General features: G+C 59.8%; 3 protein-coding genes across 9 annotated transcripts; 1 reads left to right on the top strand and 2 right to left on the bottom strand.

The window, feature by feature from the left end:
* Nucleotides 1-1,914: 1,914 nt before the first annotated feature.
* PTOV1 (PTOV1 extended AT-hook containing adaptor protein) lies at nucleotides 1,915-9,996 on the top strand. Of its 3 annotated transcripts, none has more exons than XM_025849715.2 (13): nucleotides 1,915-2,293; nucleotides 4,858-4,995; nucleotides 5,112-5,194; nucleotides 5,285-5,342; nucleotides 5,431-5,538; nucleotides 6,937-7,092; nucleotides 7,644-7,730; nucleotides 7,832-7,905; nucleotides 7,988-8,045; nucleotides 8,380-8,484; nucleotides 9,304-9,459; nucleotides 9,589-9,658; nucleotides 9,868-9,996. In XM_025849715.2, exons 1-12 carry the CDS (start codon nucleotides 2,123-2,125, stop codon nucleotides 9,598-9,600), a joined length of 1,206 nt encoding a protein of 401 aa, XP_025705500.1. In that variant the 5' UTR covers nucleotides 1,915-2,122; the 3' UTR covers nucleotides 9,601-9,658; nucleotides 9,868-9,996. The 3 variants fall into 3 exon arrangements, with proteins under 3 accessions (XP_025705500.1, XP_025705499.1, XP_073742711.1); XM_025849714.2 differs by having other exon boundaries at nucleotides 1,919-2,293; nucleotides 9,304-9,501; XM_073886610.1 differs by lacking the exon at nucleotides 1,915-2,293 and adding an exon at nucleotides 2,792-2,863 and having other exon boundaries at nucleotides 9,304-9,501.
* Nucleotides 9,997-10,457: 461 nt separating this feature from the next.
* On the bottom strand, nucleotides 10,458-16,646 carry PNKP (polynucleotide kinase 3'-phosphatase). 2 transcript variants are annotated; one of them, XM_025849711.2, is made up of 17 exons: nucleotides 16,514-16,646; nucleotides 16,097-16,260; nucleotides 15,403-15,449; nucleotides 14,755-15,054; nucleotides 13,790-13,869; nucleotides 13,650-13,707; nucleotides 13,451-13,558; nucleotides 13,119-13,190; nucleotides 12,038-12,086; nucleotides 11,864-11,958; nucleotides 11,694-11,786; nucleotides 11,520-11,616; nucleotides 11,369-11,430; nucleotides 11,176-11,285; nucleotides 11,004-11,091; nucleotides 10,857-10,918; nucleotides 10,458-10,759 (listed from the first exon to the last, which is right to left on the bottom strand). In XM_025849711.2, the coding sequence occupies exons 2-17, from the start codon at nucleotides 16,245-16,247 to the stop codon at nucleotides 10,642-10,644; spliced, it is 1,590 nt and encodes a 529-aa protein (XP_025705496.1). In that variant the 5' UTR covers nucleotides 16,248-16,260; nucleotides 16,514-16,646; the 3' UTR covers nucleotides 10,458-10,641. The 2 variants fall into 2 exon arrangements, with proteins under 2 accessions (XP_025705496.1, XP_025705497.1); XM_025849712.2 differs by having other exon boundaries at nucleotides 11,864-11,934.
* Nucleotides 16,647-17,618: 972 nt separating this feature from the next.
* Nucleotides 17,619-26,247, bottom strand: AKT1S1 (AKT1 substrate 1). 4 transcript variants are annotated; one of them, XM_025849716.2, is made up of 5 exons: nucleotides 25,467-26,113; nucleotides 21,890-22,275; nucleotides 20,284-20,361; nucleotides 20,031-20,200; nucleotides 17,619-18,717 (listed from the first exon to the last, which is right to left on the bottom strand). In XM_025849716.2, the coding sequence occupies exons 1-5, from the start codon at nucleotides 25,619-25,621 to the stop codon at nucleotides 18,574-18,576; spliced, it is 933 nt and encodes a 310-aa protein (XP_025705501.1). In that variant the 5' UTR covers nucleotides 25,622-26,113; the 3' UTR covers nucleotides 17,619-18,573. The 4 variants fall into 4 exon arrangements, with proteins under 4 accessions (XP_025705501.1, XP_025705504.1, XP_025705503.1 ...); XM_025849719.2 differs by lacking the exon at nucleotides 25,467-26,113 and adding an exon at nucleotides 26,122-26,247 and having other exon boundaries at nucleotides 17,620-18,717; XM_025849718.2 differs by having other exon boundaries at nucleotides 17,620-18,717; nucleotides 25,374-25,472.
* Nucleotides 26,248-26,407: the final 160 nt, after the last annotated feature.

The raw sequence follows: 26,407 nt of genomic DNA, 5'->3' as shown, positions 1-26,407 counted from the left end.
CGGCAGACTCCCGAAGTTCTCTCTCCAGACTCCCCTATCCACATTGCTTAGCCGACACCTCAAAATTAACACATCCCAAATGGAAGCAGGGCTTTCCGCCTGCGCCCGGGGCTGGCTCCCTTTCACTAAGCAGCGTCCCTGTACAGGCAGACGCCTTGGCCTCATCCTTCCCTCCCTTTCTCTCACTCTCTACACAAGTCCTTTGGGTTCCAGCGTGAAATGAACTGTGTAAACGACCACCTCCACGGTGGCCGCCCTGCCTGTGTCCATCCCACCTGTGCCTCCTGTCTGGATTATTAGCACGGTCTTCTCTCTGCCCTTCGGCTTTCATTGCTCCCCTTCCATCTTATTTTCAACATGGCAGCCAGGGGAATCCTTCAGAAAAGATTTAAATATTTCAAAGGTCATTTTTCAGTAGGCAACATTTGCATACGGTGAGAAGTCCAAATAGTCCAATAGAGTAAAGTGACTCTCCCTTCCACCCCGGTGGCCCCATTCCCTGTCTGTTGCCTTCTCTCCTCAGAGGCGACTGTGGGTCCCACCTGTTTCTATAGACTTGTAGAGATACTGTGTGCATGTTTCTATGCCTTCTATGAACAATCTGTTCAAAACTAAGTGAGTCTGTGTCACTCCCTTGTTGAAAACCTTCCAGTGGTTCCCCAGCAAAGTGAGATTAAAATTCAAATTCCATCCCAAGGCCACAGGACTCTGCTTGTGGACCCCAGCATCTCCCTATTTCCACCGCTCTCCTCCACCCTCAATCCGCTCCAGCTACGCGCACTTCCCTTACTCTCCTTCCACTCTCAGGATTTGTGCCCTTGCTGTTCCCTCACCTTAGGACTCTTCCAGCCCAAATAGAATGACCCAAATAAAGGTCACTTCCTTGACTCCTCATGGTCACCATGCCATTGTCCTGTGCATTTATTTGCATTATTTGTATCCCAAACTGATTGTCATCTCCAGTGGATCTTGGTCTCTGTGAGGGACCCAGTCTGTTTTGGTCATCACAGTATACTTACTGCCCGCGCATACTGGAAACAGTAGTACTCATAATGATTTTTAAAAAATTTTTATTTTAATCACCGGGTGTTCATCACAATGACTTTTTTTTTTAAAGAAAAAGAAAAGTTAACATTTAAGTCGTTACCATGCTGAGTACCGATCCTAGTACTTTAACTCATAATCCTTATAACCTCTTTACGGGTACCCGTTATCCACGATTCGGAAACAGGCAAATTTAAACAAATGTCACACAACTTCTAGTAAGTGAATACGCAGCCATGCAATAGTTGAGTGAATGAGTGAATCAATGAACGGCCCTGAGAGGCGGGCGGCTTAGCCGGAGGAGGTACCTAGGGCGGTGGGCGGAGCCTAGGGTGCGGGGGCCAATGGACACGCAGCAGTGACTGGCGGCCTCTCTTGGGATCCCTGGCCCCGCCTAGGCCGCGCGGGGGCCGCTGGGACTTGTGGTCTCCGGCCCACCTAGCCACGTCACTGCCTTCAAACATTAAGTCCTCCCCTGGTGCAAGGTATGATCTGTATCCCCAAACTTTTAGGTAGGTTCCTTTACCCCCAGGCCCACTATTCTTTATTGCTCCTCTTCCTGAGGTGTGTTGGTGTAGTCTCCCGGCTCCGCGGGTCCGGGACGCAGGGTAGGGTCTCTTGGTATCCTCTCCCCCAGTCCGTAGCCAACTTGGTATCGCCTTCTACGTTCATCAATCCCCCCCCGCACTCTTCGGTGTGGCCGCTCCCGCCACACCCCCCCCGAAGCTGTGGCACACACGTCCTCTCAGTTCCTCCCCCTGTAGCTCGAGCCGCCCAGAGTATCTTCCAATGGCCGTGTTCCCCGCCCCACACACCCTCTCCGTTTCCTGAGGCTCCCCGGGCCTATTTTGGTACAGCCCGGCCACGCCCCCTCGCGGACGCTCTTGGTACGCGCCGCGCTCCCCCGCTCGCCGCAGTGGTTTGGCCGCGGCGACCCCTCTCCGGCGGCGCGTCCCCCGCGCGTGGTACAGCTCAGCCCGTCTCCCCCGAAGCCGCGCGCCCGCGCCCCTCAGTCGGTGGAGCCCGCAGCCCCCGTGCGGTCCGTGGCAACCCCCAACCCTCTCGGCCCGCGCCCGCCATGGTCCGTCCGCGCCGCGCTCCGCACCGCTCCGGCGCTGGGGGCCCCCTCGGGGGTCGCGGTCGCCCCCCGCGGCCCCTTACGGTGCGCGCCGCCCGCTCGCGCTCCTGGCCAGCCAGCCCCCGCGGCCCGCAGCCGCCGCGGATCCGGGCCCGTTCGGCCCCTCCCATGGTGAGCCCCCCGCCTTTTTTCCAGAGCTTTCCACGGCCCCGCCCCCGCCAGCCCCTCCCCCGGGCTCGGGTCTTTGTCCACGGCTTCCTCCTCTCTGGGGTCTCCGGGTGGTCCCGGGGGTGGTCCCGTTTAGGGCCGGGCTCCCCCGTGGAACCCCCCCCCGGGTGGTACGCGCCGGGCTCTCCCCTTTGTTGCGCGTTTGGGCTGGGGTGGCGGGGGTGGGGTACGGGGGCGGGGAGGGCTCAAATTACTGCTGACTCCGCGTCCCGATTTAAAAGAGGGGTGGGGGGCGGGCGGGCGGCGTGCCCGCTTGTTTTTCCAATTGGAAAGTTGGGTCTGTCTTCGGGCAGGAAATCTGGAAATGGGGGAGGGGGCTGAGGGGCCGCGGCGAGAGGGGCCCGCGTCTTTGCACTCGCGTGCTCAGGTGTTGCACCTGGGGGGGTGTTCTCCGGGCCCGCGCGCGTCCGCACGGCGCCCGTGGCGTGTGCGCCCAAGATTTGCATGCCCGCCCAGATGTGGGATGCCCTTACGGAGTGCAACAAGCCCAAACGTAAACATCTGGCTTTGCAGGTACATTAACTGTACACGCTTCCCCAGACCCAAAATATGCACGCAAAAATCTTCAGGCGTACCTAGAATAGTAAAACTGCACATCCTGACGTTTCACGCTTGCCCAGATGTGCGTTTTGCCCTAGGCTGGCTCTGGAGTTCGCTTCTTTCTTTCGCACACTGCCCCGTCCTGTGCATGGCATGCAGCTGTGGCAGCCCCACACAAGCCTTAAACAGGCTTCCTCGGATCTTAAACTTCGATACCAAAGTCTCTAAATACCTCCCAAAACCCCCTTTTGCTCCACTGGCTCACCCCTCTAGTTGAGCAGTCACATGTAGTTCAGAAGCGTTTCCTGGGTCTTTAAACGTGCATCCTAAGGAAACAGGCCTCCCTGTGTAGTAAACAATTCACATGTCAGAGACACAGCCAAATTTTTCACACACTTGCCCACTTGGGAGGTTTCCTTTAGGATTGCTTTTAAGCCTAGTCCCTCACCGCAGTCCCCCACTTTGATGTGCCCGCCTTGTTGTTGCAGGTAGACCTGAGCTTTAAGATAAGCGTTCCTGGGCTTTACATTCTAGACCAAAACATCTTTCAGGTCCTGCATGGTCAGCTTGCCTTCCCAGACAAAGCAGACTTCAAACACGTGCGCCTGCAGTTTACGCTGTGCTGGATCCTTAAGTGCATTCACTGGGATCTCTAAAGGCCTTTCAGCTGTGTGCGCTAAGTACCTATTCTCAGATGTTCTATGCCCCACCTGTGGCACCTAAGAACTCAGGGCTTCAACGCCCATCCTGCATCTCAGACTCAGTCTGGCCCTGAAGGCGTACCAACACGTTCCTACAGTAAGATGCTCCATGATTTTTTTCCTGATACCATTGCCCAAATTCCAGAATCACCTGCCCAGATGGAGGACATGCTGGTTCAGGTTTTTTTTTTTTTTTTTTTTTTACTTTTTAAGCCCCCACAAAATACAACTTTTCCTGCCTGTCCTTCTGGGACAAAAGGCATCTGTGTGCATTGTAGGAAATGCAGAGGATACCTATTAGTAGTAAGATAAAAAGTAACAACCTTTACAGTTTCTTTTGCTGCTCGGAGGCATTTAAGAGTGAGGTTTTCAGGGGTTTCTTGTTGCCAGCTTGTTCCAAAGCCTTCCCTTGTTTGCTTTGAGATGTTTTTGGTTTAAAAAAAAAAAAAAAAGCTGTTAGAGTGCCCTGTGAAGAGTAGAATGTGGAGCTTTCCTTGGCTTTATTGCTGGAACATTCTCCTGGTGTTCTGCAAACGCTCTCGAGATGTTGTGTTTGAGACTCCTCCAGGTGTTACACTCCCTGTTCCAAAAGTCTCCCTGCCTTCCTGGATGGTTCTGTTTGTTTGGCTTTACCTTCTCCACCCCCTGAGGTCACCCTGGTGTGGTTGCAACACGGGGTCTGCAAGGGCAGGAGGGCCTGTGACCACCTGGAAGGGTTGGAGGGAGCTAGAGGGGGAGAGTCCAGACTTCCTCTTGAGGGCCATGCGGAGCTTTAGAAGAATTTTGAGCATGGGCGCGTTGGGGCACACCAGTGTACCAGGCAGCCAGTCACAGTCCGGGCTGGCCTCTGCATTGTGGGAGCTTCGATGAGGCCTTGGGCCCCCAGAGGGCTGGTTTCTGAGTTGGGTCAGGCCAGAGGGACCAAGAGTTGCTCAGGCCAGGGGCGTGAATGGATGGCATCTCCTGAAGGGGGTGGGATGGCATTCCAGGCTGAGAGTGCAGCTGGAGCAAGGTCTGGAAGGTGACGGGGACCATTGCTGAAGTGACAAGTGGGATCTGGGGGTCTCGGGTTCTGGAGTAGTGGCAGGAAAAAGACGTGGAGATCAGCTACTTGGGGTCTTGACCCCTGGGACAGGGGCTTTGGATGTGGTCCCAGGAGTTTCTGAGCAGGGTATTTGGGTCTGAACGTTGGGATGTATGTGGGGAGGGGGCAGCCTGCCCTTGCGGGTCCCTCAGCCTCAGTTTCCCCGCTCCCCTCTGCTGCAGCAAGGTGCTCGGGTCTTTGGAGCCTTGGGTCCCATTGGGCCCTCCTCGCCTGGGCTCGCCCTCGGGGGCCTGGCTGTGGGCGAGCACCGGCTCAGCAACAAGCTGCTGGCCTGGAGTGGCGTCCTTGAGTGGCAGGAGGTGAGCTGTGGCCGGGCCCCTTGTGAGTCCCCGTGGGGGCTGGGGGCTGGCCCTGCGGGTGGGGCAGGCCGGGGCATCTCGGTTGTGTCCAGTGACCCCTCCTGCTCCCACGACAGAAGCGCAGACCCTACTCCGACTCCACAGCGAAGCTGAAGCGGGCCCTCCCCTGCCAGGCCTACGTGAACCAGGGCGAGAACCTGTGAGTCGCGGTGGGCATGTGGGGGGCGCGGCGCGCGGGGGACGGCCAGGCGGGGAGCGCTGGGCCTCCCCTGACCTCCGCCCCCCGCAGGGAGACGGACCAGTGGCCCCAGAAGCTGATCATGCAGCTCATCCCGCAGCAGCTGCTGGTAAGACCCACCTCCGGCCCCCCACGCCCCGCTCCCTGCAGCCCCCTGCCCCCCAGCGGTGACCCAGAGGCCCCGTTGTTGCCCGCAGACCACCCTGGGCCCCCTGTTCCGCAACTCCCAGCTGGCTCAGTTCCACTTCACCAACAGAGACTGCGACTCTCTCAAGGGGCTCTGCCGTGTGATGGGCAACGGCTTCGTGAGTAGAGGGGGCGGGGGCGGGGGGGGCAGGGGCCCCAGGGGCGCTTTTCTCTGTGGCCTCGGTGAGTGAGGGTCTCAGGCAGAGCAGGGCCTACAGGAGCGCCCCTGCCTCTGGCTCCTGGACCTCGGCCAGCGCTCGTCGGGGACACGAGTGAGTAGGGGGCCCCGCTGGCTCTCCGGGGACCCAGGAGCCTGTTGGGGACACAGCACGTGACGGGGACCTACTGACGGAAGGCGGCGGGGATACTCTGTGATGCTCTGTGTTGGGGCCCTTTCCTCCTCTGGCAAGTGGGGCTGACGGCGGGACTCAGTCCTTTGGGCTATTAGAAGTTTGTGGAAGGTGCTTGCGGCAGTGATTTGCGTGTGTGGCAAACGCCCTGTAGCCACAGGCTGGGGCAGCCGTGGGGCTGGGCAGCCAGGGAGTGAATCTCAGCGTGGTCTCTGTGGCCCCCCCAGTCTGGGCCTCATCTGGACTCTGGTTTCAGCACAGGAGTCTGGCTGTGGAAGGGGACAGGTGCCAGTATCCATGGGGGACATGCGATCAGAGCAGGTTGTCTGCCCAGGACACCACAGGACTCAGCTCTGGGGTCCCTTCTCGTCCCCGGTCCCTTTTGGGACCAGCACCCCTCCTCCCTCTACCATCCTCCTGTCTCCAGGTGCTGTGTGGGCCATGACCCCGTGTCCAGGCAGGTTCCCGTTCCGTCGGGCTGGACAGACCAGGGGTTGTCCGGTGCGGGGGCTCTTGCCTGACTGGTCCCCCGTTAATTTGGCACCACGCTGTGGAGGGGCTGCTGTGTGTGGCCGGCGCGGCCCTCAGGCTGTAGGGAGGGCCGATGGCTGCACATGGGTCCAGGACGGTGGGGGACAAGCTCCCAGAGCAAGTGGTCCCTGGGTGACAAGAGATGGCAGGCTGGTAGCCTGGGGACTCTCCGAAGTGCACGCCCCTTCGTCCCGACAGCCCTGACGGATCCGTCAGACTCCTGGTTTCCCAAGTCCCACCGAGGAGGCACTAGGATCTCATGTGACAAATGTTTATGTGGCGCTGACTGTGGAGGCTACTGTGACCAGGCCACTTTACAGACAGGAAAACTGAGGTCCAGGAGCATAAGGCGACTGGTGTCAGGTCACTGTGGGAGGAAGCAGAGCTGGGTTTGCACCCAGGGCTTCTCTGGAGGCTGTTCTGGCCCCGTTAGCAAAGGCAGGTCCTGCTCTCAGGGACGGGACTGGCATCAAGAGGGGGATGTGGGTGGGAGGAGGAGCCCTCGCAGGCTCCTCACACCCCAGAGGTGACCCCGGACTCCCCAGGTGCGGGGAGACAGCACAGTGCACGCCCAGGGGGGTGTCTGGCCCCTTGGCAGTGCGCTGGGGTCCCTGACGTCCTGTTCCCCTCCCCCAGGCGGGGTGTATGCTCTTCCCCCACATCTCCCCCTGCGAGGTGCGGGTGCTCATGCTCCTGTACTCGTCCAAGAAGAAGATCTTCATGGGCCTCATCCCCTACGACCAGAGCGGCTTTGTCAACGCCATCCGGCAGGTCATCACCACGCGCAAACAGGTGGGCTGGCGGCGCCCAGGCCAGGCCTCGGGTCCCCGGGCAGCGGGCGTGTCAGTGAGGCTTGGAAGAGCACAGGGCGTCGTGGAGGGCGGTTCGTGCCGGGAGGGACGCCCGTGTGGAGCGGGGCAGGGACGTGGCTAGGCGGGCTCGTGGGGAGCGCCGCGTGTGGCTGGAAGGCTCTGGAGGGTGATGGTGTGTCCTAGCTCACCTGACCTACGAGTTACTTGTGAATACTGTCTCCCTTCTCCCTAGTGTCCCTGTATGTGCAACAAACTACAGGGCTGTCCAGTTCTTAGAGGCAGAGCCTCTGGACTTGGTGCCCCAGGTTGAGCATCTGAGACTTGTTCCAGGGCATTTGGGAGCCATGGGAGGTCTATGAGCAAGTGAAGGGTAGGACCAGCATTGGGGAGTCCCCTGGGGCTGCGAGCAGACTGGAAGCTGAGGAGCCAGAAAGGAGGCTGGGGCGAGGGTCTTCAAGGCGGGGCTGAGGTTTCCCAGAAGCCTCCTCTGGGGCGCTCCCGGGCACTAGCCCCCCTTTCCTGCTCCTGCAGGCAGTGGGCCCTGGTGGTGTCGCAGGCCCAGTTCAGATCGTCAACAACAAGTTCCTGGCGTGGAGTGGCGTCATGGAGTGGCAAGAGGTGAGTCCTGGGGGGACGTGGGTGATCTTGAGACCAGCACATGCGCGCTGACTGGGGGCGCCGCCCCACTCCTGATGTCATCCCCTTCCTCTCCCCAAAAGCCCAGGCCCGAGCCCAATAGTCGGTCCAAGAGGTGGCTGCCCTCGCACGTCTATGTGAACCAAGGGGAGATTCTGTGAGTATGGGGCAGGGTGAGGGCAGAGGCAGGGTCCCGGTGAGACCCAGCTTCCTGACCCTTGTCCCCTTGTGCCCCACAGGAGGACTGAGCAGTGGCCAAGGAAGCTGTACATGCAGCTCATCCCGCAGCAGCTGCTGGTGAGTGTGACGGGCTCTAGGCCTGCCATGCCTGTGCCACGGCCAATGTAGACCTCGGGGCCATGGGCTGCCCACAGTGCTTCCTGGAGGAGGGGACCCTGGGGCTGCCGGATGGAGACCATTCTGGATCAAGAGATGGCATGTGCAAGGGCCCTGTGGCCGGTGGCTGGCCTCTGTGACAAGTGCAGGCAGGCAGGTGTGGAGAGCAGCTCCCCGGGGGGGGGGGGTTCCCCCGACAGGACCTGTCCGAGGTTGTAAGTAGGTGCCACCATGGTGTGGGGACTGTGCGGAGGCAGGGCTTGTGCGTCACGGAGCTGCCCCGGCTTCCACGCAGACCACCCTGGTGCCGCTGTTCCGGAACTCTCGCCTGGTGCAGTTCCACTTCACCAAGGACTTGGAAACGCTGAAGAGCCTCTGCCGGATCATGGACAACGGTTTTGTGAGTGGGGCGTGGGCCGCTGGGCGGGCTGGCTGTAAGAACCAGATGAGGGACAGCAACTGTTTCTCCACACCAGCTGGGGGAGCACCGTGGTGGCCCCGGTGACTGCAGGTTGGCCTTGTGCCTAGACGCCTGGTGGCTCCCAGTCCACGGACTCCGCTGGGGATCTGCTGTCCTGATCGCATTTTACAGTTGGGGAAACCGAGGCCCAGAGGCAGGCCCAGGGTTAACTCAAAGCCTGGAGGGGCTGATGCCACGGAGCGCAGAGCCGTTGCTCCCAGGTCCTGCTGCCTTCCTCCTGCTCTCCTTGGGGACGGGGCGCCACTATCCCTGAAGGTGTTCCGGCGAAAACCCGAGGCTCCCGCAGGCGCTTCCCGCCTGAGCTCTAAGCACTGAATCATGTTCCAGTGGGTCTTGCCTCAGTTTCTCCATCTGCGAGGTGAAGCGGGTTGTCCTCCGGGGCTCGTGGAGGCGCAGCTACCGCTGCACCGGGCCAGCGTCCGCCCTGCGGCCGATCCGATCACAGCCGTGCGTGTGTGTCCCTGAGGGGAGGGCTGTGTGTTTCTCTGGCATTAAAAGTTTGCCTTCCCGCAGGAGATCCTGCAGAGCACCCCCCCCCCCCCCCGGCTCCACTGTGGGCGCGCTCGGAAAGGGCTCCCGCCGAGGCGGCGCACGGGGGCCTGTGCGTCTCGTGCGGCCGCCGGGGTGGGGCGCTGCCCACTCCTCTGTGCAGCCGCCTGCATGTGGGAACCCCTGTGGCTCTGGGGGGGAGCGTCCGCGCCCCCGCCAGGCGCCGACCCCCCGCTCCGCGCCCGCCAGGCCGGCTGCGTGCACTTTTCCTACAAGGCGTCGTGCGAGGTGCGCGTGCTCATGCTCCTGTACTCGTCGGAGAAGAAGATCTTCATCGGCCTCATCCCCCACGACCAGAGCAACTTTGTCAACGGCATCCGGCGTGTCATTGCCAACCAGCAGCAGGTCCTGCAGCGGAACCTGGAGCAGGAACAGCAGCAGCGGGGGGTGAGGCAGCGGGCGGGGCTCCCCTCCCCCCTGCTCACGCCCCCCTCCCCCTGCTGACGCCTCCTCCCCGCCTTCCTCCCCCCACAGATGGGGGGGTAGTGGCCACTCCCAGGCTGGGCCCCTCCAGGAGTCACAGACGAGGCCCCTGCCAAAACTGGTGAGTGGCACCCGGCTCGGGTTGGGGGCGGGCCTCGGTTGTGTCTGGGGTTTCGGAAGGGAGACAGTGACCCTGGCCTTGAGATGAGGGCGGAGAGGCATGTCCGTTCCTGTTGGTCCCCGGAGGTGCGGGAGCTGCGGTGCTGGGCGCGCCCCGGGGGGGCAGTGGGAGGCCTGGTCCAGCCCCTCCCCCTCTCCTCCTGCCCGCAGGTCAGATGCTTCGGAGCAGGGGCCCCTGGGGATGGCAACTCGCCAGCGAGACGGAGGACCGCGGCCGGAGAGGTCTCCGAGGACGGTCCCCACCCCTGTACGTGTCCCCAATAAAGTCTTTTAAAAGCCTGTTGGCTACCAGGCTCCTGTCCAGATGCCGTGGGGCGGGGTGGGGAGAGACCGAGCCCAGCGCAGCCCCAGGTCTGAGTCCTTCAGCCGTGGGGACCGGGAACGTGCGTTTCTCACAGATTTCCGAGGGAGGCCACTTCTGAGCTCACGGTCACCTTTGTGGAGCTGCCTCCGTCTTCAGTGGCTGCTCGGTCCCCAGTGGGCCGTGGCTGGTGGCCTGTCCTCCCTGCGCGGCTCTCCTCTGTCCCTCTGGATTCAACAGGCGCACTCGGCCGGCAGCACACACTGCCTGGGCCCCCCCCCCAATCAAGTGTAGGCTGCAGTTTCTCACCAGACGCGGGATCCAGCTCTCATCCTCACGGTCCCATCACTCGTGCTCCTTGGTTGGCTTTGCGGCTGGGCAGCCACAGGCCGGGAAGAGGCCCCCCCCATTCCTTTGGGGTCCTGCCCTTGGGGGTTCCCCACAGCCATGGTTACCACCCTCTGCCGGCGAGTGCGCAGCCCACGGAGTCCCAGGCCTTGAGGCCCTGCCTGGGGCCTGGCCGGGGGCCTGTCCTCCCCTGGTAGACCACCCTTCCCAGCACAGTGCTGCCCAAACTTAAAGAAAACCAGAATTTATTGGGGGGGGCGGGGGGGTGGGGTCGCTCAGCCCTCCGAGAACTGGCAGTACAACCGCTCGAGCGGAGGCTCCAGATTCAGCCGGAACGGGATTTCCAGGATCGCCGAGAATCCTTCCGCCAGAGTCGGGGCCTCGAACTGCTTCCTGGCACCAGGGTGATGGGGGGGGAGGCGGCGGAAGGTGAAACCCGGCCCGGGGCTGCCCGGTGTCCTCCCCCCCCCCCCCCCCCCCCCCCGCTGACCTGTAGCCGTACATGACCACGTCGGACACCGGGGCGTGAGAGGAGCCTGTCATCTCCCGGAACTGCGGGGGGGCGGGGGTCAGGAGGGCGAGCCGGGAATTGGGGGGACGGAGGGGAGCGTGGCGGCAGGGGTACGGGCCAGCTCACCCGGTTGTTGTGGCGTGCCTGCTCCAGGGTGGCCGTGAAGAGGAAGCAGCGGCAGGGGACCCCCGCGTCCCGGGCACACTTAATGTACCTGTGGGGGCCAGGAGGGGGCCAGGCTGGGAAGGGGCCCTGAGCACCGCCCCCCCGGGGGGGCCACGCCCTGGGACCCCGGTACCTGGCCCGGCTCGGAGGGTCTGGGTTGGTGTTGTCGATCACAACCCGTTTCCTTTGCTTTAGAGCGGTCTCGCACGTGGTCACACAGCGCTGCCACGAGCCCAGCGTGTCCTAGGGGACATGGGGGAGACCCTGAGGGGGGGGCAGGCAAGGAAGGACCTGCCCCCAGCCTGGGGGGGGGCGTGGCGGCTCACCCTGTTCACGTGGACGTAGCCCGCCGACACGAGGTGCTCCTGGAGGAAGGTGGACTTGCCAGCTGTGGGGGGGTGGGGGCAGGATCAGGGGCAGCCCGAGGACCCAGAGCCGGGCGGGGGCTTCTAGAGGCCCGGGGTCAGGGTGTCTCACCCCCAGGAAATCCCACGGCGACCACCACTTCAGGGTCGGAGCTCAAGAGGGAGCTGGACTCAGGGAGGTAGAGCGGCCCCGAGGGAGAGACAGTTCTCTGGGAGGGGCGGGCACAACGAGTGTGACCCCCTCCTCATCCCCCCGCGCCCCCCATTCCCGCCCCGAGGGCCTCACCGGGTCAAAGGTGGGGAGCACGAAGCTGGCGACGGGCCACTTCAGAAAGAACTCCTCTGGTGTGGCGAAGGGCAGGCCGAGGTTGAGCGCAAACTGGGTGGGGGTTGGAGGGACACATGTCAGACAAGGTGGGGACATGGCTCCCGACGAGGAGGGGACAGGGGCCTCACCAGACGGTCTGCACAAGAGAAGTCTTTCTTCTTCCGCCCAGGGGCCCAGTTGGCTGGGCGTCCAGCTGCGTCTGGAACACAGAAGACACACCCCCCTTTTCCACCAGTGACCTTGGGAACAGAAGCCGCTGGCCCTGGGAGACCCACATACTCTCCCCACCCCTGGGTCCTTACCTCCCACGAAGACACTGTCCCCGATGGAGATGGGCACACCCTCGTTGGCCTGGGGAGGGACAGGTGACAAGACCGCAGGCAATGAGGAACCCACTCCCGCATCCGTTTCCCCAGAACACTAACGGGTGCCCCGGGCTGCTCGGCTCCATCTGTGCCCTGCGCTAGGCCTGACCTCTGGCCTTTCGTGCCCCAGCCCATCAGCACGTCCTGCCGGCTCCGCCGTCGGGCCCCTTCTCGCCCCTCTTCACTGCCACCACCTGGATCCTGGACTGTTCGATCCTGGCTGCTGGCTGGGCTCCTGGCTTCTGCCCTCACCCATCTGTTCCCCAAGCGGCCACCAGAGGGTGCCAGTTCCTACTTTCGGAGATTCCTCTCCTCCCAACGCGCCTGAGCACCTTCTTTGCTCCCTCCCCTCGCTGGGTAAAAGGGAAACCCTTCCCTGGCCCACTAGGCCTCACTGTCTGACACCTGCCAGCTCTCTGACCTCACGCCCCACCCTCATCCCAAGCTCCACTCTGGTCCAGCCACCAAGCCTCTTCATGGTCCCGGAACACACTAGTCACAGCCCTGCCTCAGGACCTTTTACACTTCTGCTACTCCCACCTAAACCACTCTTCCCAGCTACCCACATGGCTCCCTCCCTCACCAGCTTCAGATCTCCCAGGGCCACTGGGAAAGGCCTTACCTGACCACTGTAGGTAAACCCTGCCTTCCCTTGCTTCATCCCTCCCACTATTTTACACCCCGGTCTGTGCGTCTATTGCCTGCGCCCTCACAGGAATGTGAGCGCCCCAGCAGGTCTGTCTTTTCACTAACCTTCAGTTCAAGAAGCTGTCGAGCTTCAGAACAAATGCACACACAAAAAACGCACGAACGACTGATTTGTCACTCAACCACTCTGACCCCCAGGGTTGAAGAGCGCTGCCCTCGCGAACCAACAGAACGGGACAGGTGCAAACAGGAGGCAAGGACCAGGGGAGGAGATGGGAGGGAGAGAAAGGAGGCCAAATACCAGAGACCTGCAGGGGGGAAGCTGGGCCGCGTGAGGGAAGAGGGGAGCCCTGGGGAGACCGCCACTCACCTGCTCCCGCAGATGGTCCCACATGCCGATCACCGGCTTCCGGTACAAGCCGGCGTGCGTGGCCACCAGCACCTATGGGCAGAAGTTAGACACCATCCTGGGCTCCTTCCTGGAATCCTTCAAGGGCACGTGGGTCCCAGGGATGCTACCCCAACCCTCACCAACCCAAAGAGAGCTCCCGGGGTCCCCGCTCCTGCCCCTCCCCGACTCTTCTGCCTTCTCCCTGGGTCTCTGTTCCCTCCTCTCTGTCCCTCACTCTATCTCCATCTCTGTCTCTGTCTGGGTCCCTGTCCCCCCACCTCCACAGCCCTCAGACTCCCTTGTAGCCACACCTGAAAGGGGAGCCCCAGCTTCACCACCACAGCCTCCACCTTGGCCTTGAACTCCTCTGCCGGCAGCTTCCCGCGCCCAATGGCCATCTGGTTGGTGAAGATCACCAGCTGGGGAGCACATGGATGTCACCTGGTGCCTTCCTCCCCAGGGCCCCAGCCTGCCCTGCAGCCTGGTGACCATGCACAGAAGCACACACACCTTGTAGCCCTCAGCATCCAGTTCCCGGAGCTTACGCAGAATCTCAAGGTACAAGATCCTAGGGCAGGTGGGAAAGTGGCAAGGTGACCTGAGGCCCCAGAGGGGCCCCCCACTCACCCCCTTCTTCTGCCTCTTCTCACCTCCAGTCGCTGGGGCCAGTGGGAAAGACCTTCCCAGAGCGTGTGGTGATGAGGGTCCCATCCAGATCAAAGCCGGCCACCTGACGTCAGCAAGAAAAGAGGAACAGCAACCCCATTACGCCTCCAATCCCTGGACTCACAGGCTGCATCACCCCTGCAAGGTAGAGACGTTACCACTCGCCTGTCACCCAAGGGGAAACTGAGTCACAGAGAGCCCACACATCTTATGTAAGGGCAAGGCATGGCAAGGATGGGTCCCCACTGGGGCGCCTGGGTGGCTCAGTCGTTAAGCGTCTGCCTTCGGCTCAGGTCATGATCCCGGGGTCCTGGGATCGAGCCCCGCATCGGGCTCCCTGCTTGGCGGGAAGCTTGCTTCTCTCTCTCCCACTCCCCCTGCTTATATTCCCTCTCTCGCTGTGTCTCTCTCCGTCAAATAAATGAATAAAGTCTTAAAAAAAAAAAAAAAAAGATGGGTCCCCGCCACCTGAGTGCAAAGCCTGAAAGCTTCACTGTACCGTCTCCTATTCCTCCTAAGCCCCTGGGTCTGGCAGTTTTAAAATGAGGTTCATATCCTACTCACACACCTCCCCTGGCCTTCACCTCAGAAGGCTAACCGTGAAAATAAACACAGGAGTGAAGTTGTTTGGGTGCTAACCGCATGTTGGGGAGTGTGCCACATGCTTTTCACGGGTTCATCATTTTACTGGTGAGACCAGTGGGGCTTGGAGCCGGTGGAGTGATGGCATGGGAGCTCGGGTCTCCGGAGCCCTACTCCAATGGTGGTGGTCACTGCTGTGGTTTCGGTGGGTCAGGCAGGGGCTGACATACATCGATTCCCCCAAGGCTTACAACACTCCCTGAATTTGTCATCAGGTCCACTTCTCAAAAACGTGGAGGCTAAGAGAGATTGAAGGACCTGCGTGGGGGGTCCCCAGTCTGTGTGGCTCCCTCGGCTTGGCCCTCACCTTGCTGCGGGGCTTCACCCCAGGAGCAGTAAACACTAGCAGCTTCTCGAACTTCTCCCAGCCGGGGGATGACTTCCGCATCCGCTTTTTCTGCGGCTCAACATCCTCTGCCACGTCTGGAGCCACCGGAGGGGTGCCGGGCGGAGTGTCTTGCTGGGATTCAGGCGTGCAGACCTCTTCCCAGCGCAGCGTTAGTGGGTGGAGGCCGTTGACCAAATACAGTGTGTCCCCCACCCTCAGAGAACCTTCTGACCCAGGAGTCAGCTCCTGGGTCCCAGCAGTTGAGGGGTTAATTCCCAGCTGCAAAGGGAGAGGGAGGAGTTGTGACTGGCTGCGTCCCCCACCCATAACCTCCTCTAATTAAAGACCTTCTGGAAGGACTTCCCTTCCCCACCTGCCAATCAGACCTGTAAGCCCCGCCTCTTCGCTGTGTACCACCAATCAGGGATGTGGAAAAGTTACAGGTGTCCAGTCTCATCCAATTTTAAATGTGGATGGATACCCGTCGAAGCGGCAGTCCGGCGGCGCTTCTCTACTGGCCACACCCTCTTCCCTCCAAACCAGGTTTTTCCAATGGGCCTGGCTGGTCCCCGCTGGGTTGCCATTCCTCCCCAACGCCACCCCCAGGCCTTGCTGAGGAACTGGTACCTGTTTCACTGCCACGGTCTTGGTCCCGGGATCTGCGACCAGCTCCACTGAAGGTTGAGAGGGTGGAGTCAGAATGTGCATCCTTGTGCGACTGCCTTCCCCCATACTGGGGTGCATGGCCAGCTTCAGGCCACATGATGGGGACAATACAACCCATTCGGGAGGGGAAAGCAGTTTATTCCTAAATGGGACCGGATGTCTCCTTTACAGGCAGTAGTCACATAAGAGGCCTCGGGGTCGCCTGGGACGCAGGCCCTCGCCTAGGGGCAGGGCGGGCATTTTTCCGTATAGAACTGGCTTCTCCTTGATGACGCGTGTGGCTAGGGGCAGGTCCTCGGCTTCGCCCGTTACCACCCAGCCCTGCTTAGCAGCAGGTATTTTTCACCATAGGATCGGCTCTCGCCTTGGCAAGGGTCGTTACCTGACTCAAACCTCCACGGTGGCCTGACAACTCGTCTCGCGATTGGCTCCCTCCCCTCCCCACTGAGGGATCTTGGCTAGTTCCAGATGGGGCACACCATTTCTCTTCCTATGCTCCCCAGCGGGCACCTACCAACTTCAGGACTAGCTACACCACGCAATCCCGCCCGGTGGCCAAGCAGCTCCCTTACTGGACTGGCTGTCCACCTTTCCCCAAGACCGAGTTCCCGCTCCCGCAGCGGGCCACACCCCCTACTGCTCCGGCCCCGCCCACCTTGGTTTCTGGAGCACTTCCGGTCCGTAACCTGGGTCAAGGGTCCCCGGCCCAGGACAAGGACTTGCCCGTCCGAGGGCAGGAAGATGGGGGGCGCGCCCCCAGGGGGACTCTCCAGCCACAGGCGGCCCTGGGCCTCCACCTCGGCCATCCCTGGCACCAGCCTAAGGGGAAGTAGGTAAACACGTTTGGGTGCCAGGTCGTCCTCAAATTGCCACAGGAAGTCCCTCCTCTTCCCCCAGGAATTTCCCTTCTTCCGCTGAAGGCTCCGGAAATCCCACCCTCTCGCCGGCCACCGGCTCGCGCCGTTTCCCAGGCGACGACGCCCCGCTCAGTCCCGCCGCGAGCCCGGACCCCAACGTTCCAGGGCAAAGGCCAAGAACCTCACGCGCACCCCCGACTCGGCCCCACGCTCACCGTGCCCGACCGTGGCTCACTTGCCACTTGCGACCAGGGAACTCCCGCCGAGGCTCTCTGCCCGCAACTCCGCCGGCTGCTATCTCTGTTCCTCGGCGGACGGAAATGACTCGCCCTACGCAAGGGGGCAGGGCCTTGGCTCCTCCCACGACAGAAGCCCCGCCCCCTCTCAGACCTGGGCTCCTTCGGTCCCTCCGCTGCTCTGACCTTCATCTCTCCTGCCGCAATGGGAGCCTCCGACCAGTAGCGGGGCGGGGGGGGGGGTCCTCTGTTGACAGATTTTCCTCGTTCCGCCAACAACTCTAAACAAATTCATTCCCTTAGTTACAGAGGGAGAAACTTCTTTTCCATTTGATGATCGTCAGTCCAAGAAATCTCCACCCCCGACAGCAACCCTGACCCTCAATACTGCAATTTTCACTTTTAAAGAGGGTATAATCGTTTCCACTTCATGGGGTTCCTAGGATGATTAAAGGAGTTAGTAGATGTAAATAATTTTATAAAAGTATTTGGCTGGGGAGGGGGCGCCTGGGTGGCTCAGTCGTTAAGCGTCTGCCTTTGGCTCAGGATCCAGCCCTGCATCGAGCTCCCCGCTCCCTGGGAAGCCTGCTTCTCCCACTCCCCCCTGCTTGTGTTCCCTCTCTCGCTGTGTCTCTCTGTCAAATAAAATCTTAAAAAATAAAAAAGTATTTGGCTGGTAGCTCTCCCTGTAAGTCTTGTCTATTGCTAGCATTCTTCCGGTGGTGGTCTGATTGGAGAGAAAGATTCCAGGTTTACTTGACCCAACCCAGACTTCGCACCAGGTGCCATTTGTTCTCCAACCCTCAGCTGTCTTATATTAAGCAGAAAACTCCCGGCTTCAGCTGGACGTTCCTGGCTTTGCCGGGGACTATGTGGGCTCAGAGCACTGATTCCTTAAAGACCATTCACATTCCACCTCATCCCCCAGAAGACGGGATCAATGGTCACACAGGACTGGAATACACCCCTTCGTACCCCATGAATCTCTTATCTATAAAATGGGGACAAAAATTCCAACTCCCAGCTTTGCACTGAAAAATCAATGAGATGCTGCTCATTCAGCTTCAGAAGTGTTGAATGAACACACTTTATATTCATTTGTCAGAGATAAAACTCTTTAATCTCAGACCACCCCTCCCAACTCCCGATCCCCACCCACGACTCTCTCCCCCACACAAGGGCCGGAGAGCGAGGGCCCCTGCCCCCCACCTTGGGTGGACGAGGGCCCTTTAAGGCACCTGTGGGGGTGAGGGGAGAGGGGCGGGAGCTGGTGCCGTCCTGGCTGCAAGGACGGACTACGATTGGCAGGCTGTTGTGGGATGGAACCAATGAGAGGGTGTCAAGACGCAGGGACAGGATTGGGCCGTCCCTGGGAGGGGGCAGAGGGGCACGTAGTAAGGACTTGGTCAAAAACGATTCCAGTCCCTGTAGTGTAAAGAACGTAAATTTAAGGCCGCAGGCCAATCCTGGGCACAGGAGGAAGGTTTGGCCACGCCCTCAGGAGGCTGGAGCCAATCAGCCGGGACAACCCAGGAAGGATGGGATGGCGACTCCCGGGCTATTGGTCAAGCCCTTTGGGTTCAAGCCAATCAAATGAAAGGAGTTGCCCATTCTCTAGGCCGAACTGGCTTGCCACCACCCAATCCTGTGTCCTGGCTGTTCTCTTTCAACCAATGCCGCGCGAGGAAAGCCCTTGTCGCTAGGCGAAAAAACGAGAGTTGACCCCCCGTGAGGGCTTTAAACTAGCCACGCCCCGACTTGGGAGCGAGCCAATCTCTTAATCGAAAGAACCTGTCTCCGGGCAAAGAAAGCGGCGACAGACCCAATCGGGAAACGAGATAGGTCCCGCTCCTCAGCGCGTGAGGGGGTCGTGGGCTGGAAGGACGGCGGGGATTGGCAGGGAAGGGGCAATCCTGGGACCCCGGGGACCTGAGAGGCCGGTCCCGGGTCTGACTCGGATTGGCCCGCCCCGGGGGGCGGGGCAGGGGTGTAGTGTGGGGCGGGGCGGACGCTGGGCCAGGAAGCGCTATCCCTAGGCCTCAGTATTTCCGCTTCAGCTTCTGGAAGTCGCTGGTGTTGAGCCGTGGCCGCGGCAGGTCCCCGAAGACCTGGGTGTCCTCGGCCTCCCGCAGCACCAGCGCGCGCATGCTCGCCGCGATGCGGTCCAGGTCCGGCGAAGAGGGCTGCGGGACCGGGGCGGGGTCAGCACCCGATGCGGCCCCGCCTCCTCCCCCTCCCCACCCCCTCCCCAGCACTCTTTGCCTACAGCCAGGAAGGCCCCTCCCCCTGATTTGCTCCGTGTAGGATCCTTCTACCCAACTCAAACACCACCTCCTCCATGAAGCCTTCCTGCCCCTCTCCTCCCCTTCTTGGCCTGACTCTATGTACAAGAACAGCTATCTGTCCCACTGCCCTTCCAGTTCCTTCTTACACAGCGGAAGTGCTGCTTCTCTGCTGACCATCAAGGCTGTGTGCACCCAGAGGGTGTCATGTCTAAGGATTTGGGCTGGGCTTGGCACTGAGTCATGTAACAATCAGGCCTCTGCCACCGACTAGCTGTCAACAAGCATTTCATCTCCCGAGGCTTCGGTCTCCCCTTTCAAACGCGGGGCTGATGACAGAGTCCAAACAGTCAGCACAGTGATTGCTCAAGGACTGGGAACTACCATGTTGCCGGCGCTGCAGGGAAAGGATCCCTTTTCACGTTGGCCTCCAGTCCCAGCAACTAGTGCGATCTCCCTTATGGCCTGACACCTTGAGCTGGGCCTGGCTGCCAGCAGAATGGGAGAGGCTCCGCCCTTTCAGAGACCAGCCCAGCACCCCCACCACTCGGGCCTCAAACGTTGTGAACTGGGTTTCCCCCAGGAGCAACGCAAACGGCAGCCACGGATGCTGCCAACATGTAAATGAGGCCACTGAGAGGCACCATAGGGAAGGGGACCGCGGGACCCCAGGGCCTCTTCCCTTGCAATCTGTAACTCCTTTCCAAAAGGAGGCTGGGTTCCAATCCCTGCTCTGCCCCTTCCCAGCTGAGGTCTCAGGGAAGCTCAGTGCTGGGCGATGAAGAGCCACCCAGGGCAGCCCAGGAAGGCCACACATAGGACTGTGTGGGAGAAACGGAGGAGGTGGGGGAGGGGCAAATTCCAGGAGGAGCCCGGAACATGCAGGGTGGGGACAGAAGGTGATCTAACCCCTCTGAGCCTCAGTTTCCCCTTCTGGAGGGGATACTAAAATACCTGTGCCTTGCTTGGAGCAGGTATTCTATAAATGAAGCTGTTCCTAAAAACCCAGAAGACACTTTCTCTGTAAGGCACTGGGGTACATTATAAGGCTGCAGGAGTTAAACCTTTAGGGCTCTGGCCCAAAAACCTGCCTCATGAGTTGGAGAGCAAGATCAATCCTAGGAAATGTGGCTTCCATGCCTGAGGGCTTCCTGGAGGAAGTGGCTCTGAGTCCCTCCCTCCACCCTCCTCTCCTGCTCCGCTTTGCTCCTCACCGGCCCATTCTCCTCATCCGATGACCGTGCTTCTGATCTCTTCTCCTTGAAGGCCCAGACGGGCACGGACACGGGCAGGGACTTGGCATACTGCTGTGTGGGCAGGGCTGAGGCTGGGGGCACTGAGTAGGCTGGGGGGCCAGCAGGGGTCTCCTCGCTCAGGCTGCCATCTGGGAGAGAGTGTGGACTTCAGCCTCTGTCCTTGCCTTTATCCCAGCATCCCCCAGGGGTGGGGACAGCCCGGGACACTTACCGTCTGTGCTCTCAGGGTCCGACTCACAGAACGGGGGCAGGTCCTGGAGTGTGGCATCCTCGTCCATCACAAAGAGCCCTGTGGATGGTGTTAGTGGCCTGGGCCAGTTGGGTCCCTGCTGCTCTTCATGTGCTCTGGATTCCAGCCACCCCCACCGCCTCCCCACTCCCTGCATCGGCCAGGCCCTTGCAAGCCAGAGGCTTCTGGAATTATTCCCTCTGCCTCAAACACCCTTCCCCTAGTTATCTGCCTGGTTATCGGCACAAACAAATCCAGTTTTTGTCTGTTATACCCCCAGGTGAAAGCAACTGGCTGGATGAACATGAAATCTGCAAGATCTGTTTGGGATGAAAGACTCAAAATACAGACTGAGCGAATATGAGGAGATTATGATCCGTTTGACAAATGGGGACCAGGAGGCACAGAGAAGTTAAATCACTTGCCCAAAGTTTCCCAGTTAATAACCATGTCACCAGGATTTGAACCCGGGCCACCTGGCTCCAGCGTCTGTGCCCTGAACGCTATGCGGGTTTTCTCCAGTGAAGAGGCAAGCATTAGTAGCAACAACAAATGAGTAAGTCGTACTTATTGAGCCTGCCCTGCAAACTCCTAATCACTCTTCAAAGCCCTAATGTTATAGTCCAGTCTCTTTGAAGCATCCAACCTCTGGATTCCCCTCCAAAACAGCCAGCTGCTTTCCCCCCTGGCTTCCTTAGGCTGTTGCCTGCATCCCTGATTCCTCTGTAACGCCTATCTTTGTTCTCACAAGCATGAGGCGCCCCAGATTTGGAAACAACTCCCATTCTGCTCAAGCTCCCAGCTCAGGTCTCAACCCCATGGTCTCCACAGGGCACTGCCTCCTGTCAAGACTACCAATTTCTTGGGCAGACTGGGAGTCTCTCAGGGAAAGGTCCTGAGGGGGGCACTTGGGTGGTTCAGTAGGTGAAGCGTCTGCCTTCGACTCAGGTTGTTATCCTGGGATGTTGGGATCGAGCCCCACTTTGGGCTCCCTGCTCAGAAGGGAGCCTGCTTCTCCCTCTCCTGCTCCCTCTGCCTGTCACTCCCCCTGCTTGTGCTCTCTTTCTCTAGCTATCTCTCTCTGCGTGTCAAATAAATAAATAAGACCTTAAAAAAAAAAAGGGGGGGGGCCTGAGGGGCATCTGGGTGGCTCAGTTGGTTAAGCGTCTGTCTTCGACTCAGTTCATGATCCCAGGATCCTGGGATCGAGCCCCGCATCAGGCTCCCTTTACAACAGCGGGCAGCCTGCTTCTCCCTCTCCTGCTCCCCCTACTTGTGCTCTGTCAAATAAGTAAATAAATTCTTAAAAAAAAAAGGGCCTGAGTTGCTCTGTGTCTGTGTCTGGCACCTCCCAGCGCAGAGCTGGCCCCAGGTTAACATGTAAGGATACAGGCTCAGGGAGGGGCCGTGACCTGTTCAAAGTCACACAGCAAGGCACAGGCAAGCCAGCCTGCCCCCACGTTCTTTGAGATGGCGGCTGCCACAAAACACCAGGGCTCAGAGACGGGCAAGTCCCACCCCTCCAGGCAAACCGACCTTGGAGACAAATTGCCAAGCCAAGAGCCTCCCCAGGCCCTGCCTCTCTCACCTCCATTATCGCTGACACCCAGCCGCTCCCCAGAAGCCTCAGTCTCTGTCGGCTCGTCCTCCTCTTCCTCGTCCTCCTCCCTGGGCAGGGTAGGCCGGGGTGGGCTCCGCGCAGGGCTGGGTGGCTGTGGTGCTGGTGGGGGCGCGGGGGGCCGGGCGGCGGCAGCAGCCCTGTGGGCCAGGGCGATGTCGTGGAGGCAGCGGCGGGCAGCCTCGGCCAGGGCCCCACGGCCGTGGGCTGCATAGGCACAGGGGCCCGGGCGGGGTGGTGGGGGCGGCGCGGCGGTGAGCAGCACCAGCTCCGTGCCTGTCCGGGCCCGGAAGCGCTCAGCGGCCCCCACCACCGCCTCCCACAGCTCCTCGGGGCGCCCCGACGCCATCCACGCCCTGCAGGGCACAGCAGGACAGAGAGCTGAGGCCCAGCTGACTGACCGCACGGGCTACACCTGGCCCCCAGGCGTCCACCTGCCCCTAGACGCCACTCCCATCCCTCCCGGCCACCTTGTCCCAGCTGAGCTCAGCCCCTTCCCCCAAATTCCTCCGCATCCGGACCTCTTGGCCCCATCCCCAACCCTCCGGCCCCATCCTTCCTGCTCCGCCCTGTCCCGACAGCCCCAGTCCCTCCTCTTGGCCTGGCCTTGTCCAATATGGGAACCACCAGCCACATGTGACTAAGGAGCACGTGAGATGTGGCGGGTCCAAGGTGAGAGGTGCCGTGAGTATGAAATCTGCCCTGGTGTGTGAAGACTTATTACAAAGAAGCTGAATGTCAAAGGTCTCCCTGGCAGTCTATTGACTACGCGTCGAAGAGGTGACATTTCAGGTACAATGGCTACATAAAATATATGGCGGAAATAAATTTCATCTGTTTTCCTTTTACTTCTTTAATGTGGCTTCTAGGAGATTTGAAGTGATTTGCATGGCCAGCATTCTTTTTCTGCTGGACCATCATTCCTGCCTCTTCCTGAACGTCTTAGCCTCCAGTTTGGGCAGTGCACGGCCCCTTGGGGATCCTTCTACACTGCACCTGCCCCTGCCCCTCCCTAGTATCCCCAGCACAAGGTCATGGCCGCTCAGCCTCAAAGTCTTCCAAACTTCTGAGGCCTGAGGCCTTCAGTCAAGATCACATGTCATCTAGTTACTTGTCAATCTTTCTCTCACCCTAGTGTGGAAGGAGCTTTTCCCTCACCCCAGATCGGGTCAGTCCCCCCCTCTTTGGGCTCCAACAATGTCTGAGAATCCCCCCATTCTAGCACAGGGCTCTCTGGGGAGGACTGTCTGGATCCATCTCCTTGAGCCCCCAGGATGGATCAGATGCCTTCCCTAGACCCACAATGCCCTGGGCTACCTCCATTATAGCTCACTGTCCCTTGAGCTTATGACAATTGTACTTCCGTCTGCCTCCTCCATCAAACTGTGAGCTCCCCAAGGTCAGGGATCTGTGCCCCAGGAGAGGTTGGCCCTAAGCAGACAATCTGCTGGATGCATCTCCTTATGAGATGAAAAGAGCGAAGGGTTGGGGCGCCTGGCTGGCTCAATTGGAAGAGCATGCAACTCTTGATCTAAGGGTTGTGCGTTCGAGCCCCACATTGGGTGTAGAGATTACTTAAATAAACAAACAAACAAACTTAAAAAAAGAGAGAGAGAAAAGAGCAAGGGGCAAGGGGGCTGGCTTCCTGCCACCTCAAACCTGCTGTGTGACCTTGGACCACTCACTGGCCCTCTCTGTGCCTCATTTTTCTTCTCCCTGTAAACCAGAGTGGTTGAGCCAGGGCTGCTGGGAAGCCGAGGAGCCTCCTCAGGGAGGTGGGGGGCACTCCATCACTGGAGGAATTCAAGCAAGGTTCTAGTCCAGCCAGGATCATGTGTAGCTTGATTTCAAATCGCCGGCCGTTTTCAACTCATAATCACATGAGCCAGTGTTTGCTGAGCACCGACTCCGTGAAGGGAGCCCACACCTGTCATTTCGCTTCCTACCTGACCCACTAAGGTGGGAGCTATTACCTCACAAATGAGACAAGCAAGGCTCATGGAGTACAAAGCCCATGCTGGAAGCCACATGCAGCAAGAGCACAACCATTCCTGACAGATCCCATAGCAAATTCACACTGCACTTCCCATAGGCCAGGCAAGGGATGCAAGCGGGTCATCATCATTCTCGTCCCAACCTCTCCCCAACCCTATGAGGGAGGGACTGTTATTACCCCACTTCACAGTTGCAAACTGAGGGCCAGGGAGGTTCCGTATTTTGATTAGGGTCATAGGGCTGGAGAGGAGAGCCTGTTCTTAATCCCAAATGCCATCTTGCCTTCCTTATCAGGAAAGCTTTATGTCCAGATGGGGAAAGTGAGACTCAGAGAGCCTCAGGTACTGGTCAGAAGGCCCAGAAGTTAAATGGGTCAGAGCAAGGCTGACTCTGCTGTCTGCCTGACTCCAAAATCCAACAGAACTGAGAGGCGCTCCGAGTCTCCCCTAGCTGATGGAGGAAACCAAGGCTCAGGGCAGGGAAATGACTGGCCCAAGGTCACACAGCCTGGCAGTGGTAGGCCTGGGGCTCTCACATTCCTGGGACATCAGGATTAAACTCTCTGGCCTAGATCTTAGAGTAGTTACAGGACTGAAAAGAGTGAAACGGGGTTGAGTGGCTGTGAGGGTCCCTCCACTGTACGAAGGAGGCCTGGGCAAACAGGAGAAGGGCAACTCACACCTCTCTGCTAAGGCCTGGGGGTTCTCAAAAGTAGAGTGGCCAAGACCAGGGGAGACTCCACCCTTTCAGCTGCTGGAGGAAGTCCTGTATCCTCTAAGGAGCTCAGAAATGAATGGAGGGTTCCCCAGCCCCCCCAACTGAGGATCTTAGCATTAGGGAGAGGTGAGACTTGTCCCCCAGAGGAGAGGGAGGGGAGAGCTAAGGTAATTGGCCCCTTAGGATGAGATGAGGAGGTGAACTGAAGAAAATCACTCTAGGAAGAGATGAGGAAAGAGGCAAAGTCCGCCAAGGAATGAGGGATGCTAGTGAAGCCCCCTTCCAACCACCTGTCAAACTAGCAGTGCCCCTCCCCCCGCCCCAAAGTGGGAGAAACTCGAGGATGCCCCTCCACCCCCCACGCGGCGTAGCCAGGGTAAAGATGAACGTCTGGGCATTTCCTCGACCTCTCAGAGACCTCCTTCCCACCTCGCCCGGGGGGTCCAGGGAAGACCCACTTCTCTAGGAAGAAAACAGGAAATCCCGCCCAGGTGGGGGTCAGAACCGGAAGTCCCGCCTTTGGACGGGTGAGGGGTGCCCCGAGTCCCCCCGAGCAACCCCCAGACCCCGTGGACATGGTCCACGACCAAGGCAAGGATCCTAGTAGGTCTGGAGACCGGAGGATAAGGCTGTCTAGGTTTTGCCTTGGGTCAGACACGACGGTTCCCGCGGGCGACCCCTTTCCAGCGCTCAGCGTAGGGTCGCTGGAAGATCTCTGCCCTCTGATCTACGCGGGCCATACCCCTCCCGCGAGCGGCTCGCCCTCCCAGCGCCCCTCTCCTCCGGACGGCCAAATCCTCCCCACACCGCGGTTCACAACGCCGCCTCCACTCACGTGCCCGTAGCCAGCATGGCCGGCCCGGCGCCGTCACCGCCCTCAAAAGACATGGCGGCGCCTTGCGTCACTTCCGCGTGGTTGGCCCTCCTCGGTTCTGCACACTCCGCCTCCCTTATCGGGGCCGCCCGAGACCAAAATGGCCACGGGAACATCACCGGATCACAGTGTGGCAATGGTGACGGCAGGGTGCCCGTAAGAAAGATGGTAAAAGAAAGGCTTCAGCTTGCTCGGAAACAAGCCAGAACCACTTCGATTTGTTCCCAAGAAATACGGCCGTCGGAATGTGCACTCTCAGGACCACAGTAAACTAAGGCCAGCGACCTGACGCCCCTCACCCATCGTCGACCTTTTCCACAGAAGTGGAGGAAAGCAGTGCCCATTAACGACATGGCAAACAGCGGGCATCACTTGCCCAAAATGTATATGGACTCTCCCTCCAGCCTATCCCCCTTCAGCACCAAGGGTGGGAAAGATCCAATATGGCAACTTTTTTGCTTCGGTTTGCCAGGTTTCAATATGGCGGCCCAGACAGCCGCCTCCCGACGGTGACGCAGGGATTCGACTGGGTCCGCTCCGTTCCCGGGGATACTGACGGCTTCATCCCGTTAACCAAAGTCCCTCAGCACCTCTTGTGACGTACACCTCCTCTCACCTTCTTTCCCTTTACCCGTTTCTTTTCCAGGACCTTGCTGTCGCGCCCCTCAGAGAGATGGGACTGCCCCGCATTAACATGGCCGCAGCTGACAGGCTTTGGCAGTGCCCTCGAGCAAAATGGCATCTCCTTGGCTTCGATGCCAGTATACAATATGGAGAAAGAAGTAGGCGTTTCGGCGAGAGCTCGGGCGAATGGGGGGAGCCCTTGGACCCTCCCCCTTGTTTACTTCGTGGTAAGGGGGGCAAGACTGCGCTTGCGCACTCTCGCTGGCCCGCTCCACCTT

Source organism: Callorhinus ursinus, unplaced genomic scaffold, assembly GCF_003265705.2.
Source record: "Callorhinus ursinus isolate GAN/ISIS: 27379988/994484 unplaced genomic scaffold, GSC_fseal_2.0 scaffold71, whole genome shotgun sequence".
Lineage (NCBI taxonomy): Eukaryota > Metazoa > Chordata > Mammalia > Carnivora > Otariidae > Callorhinus > Callorhinus ursinus.
Note: the sequence above shows the minus strand (reverse complement) of the source record. Positions and strands in the feature narration are given on the sequence as shown.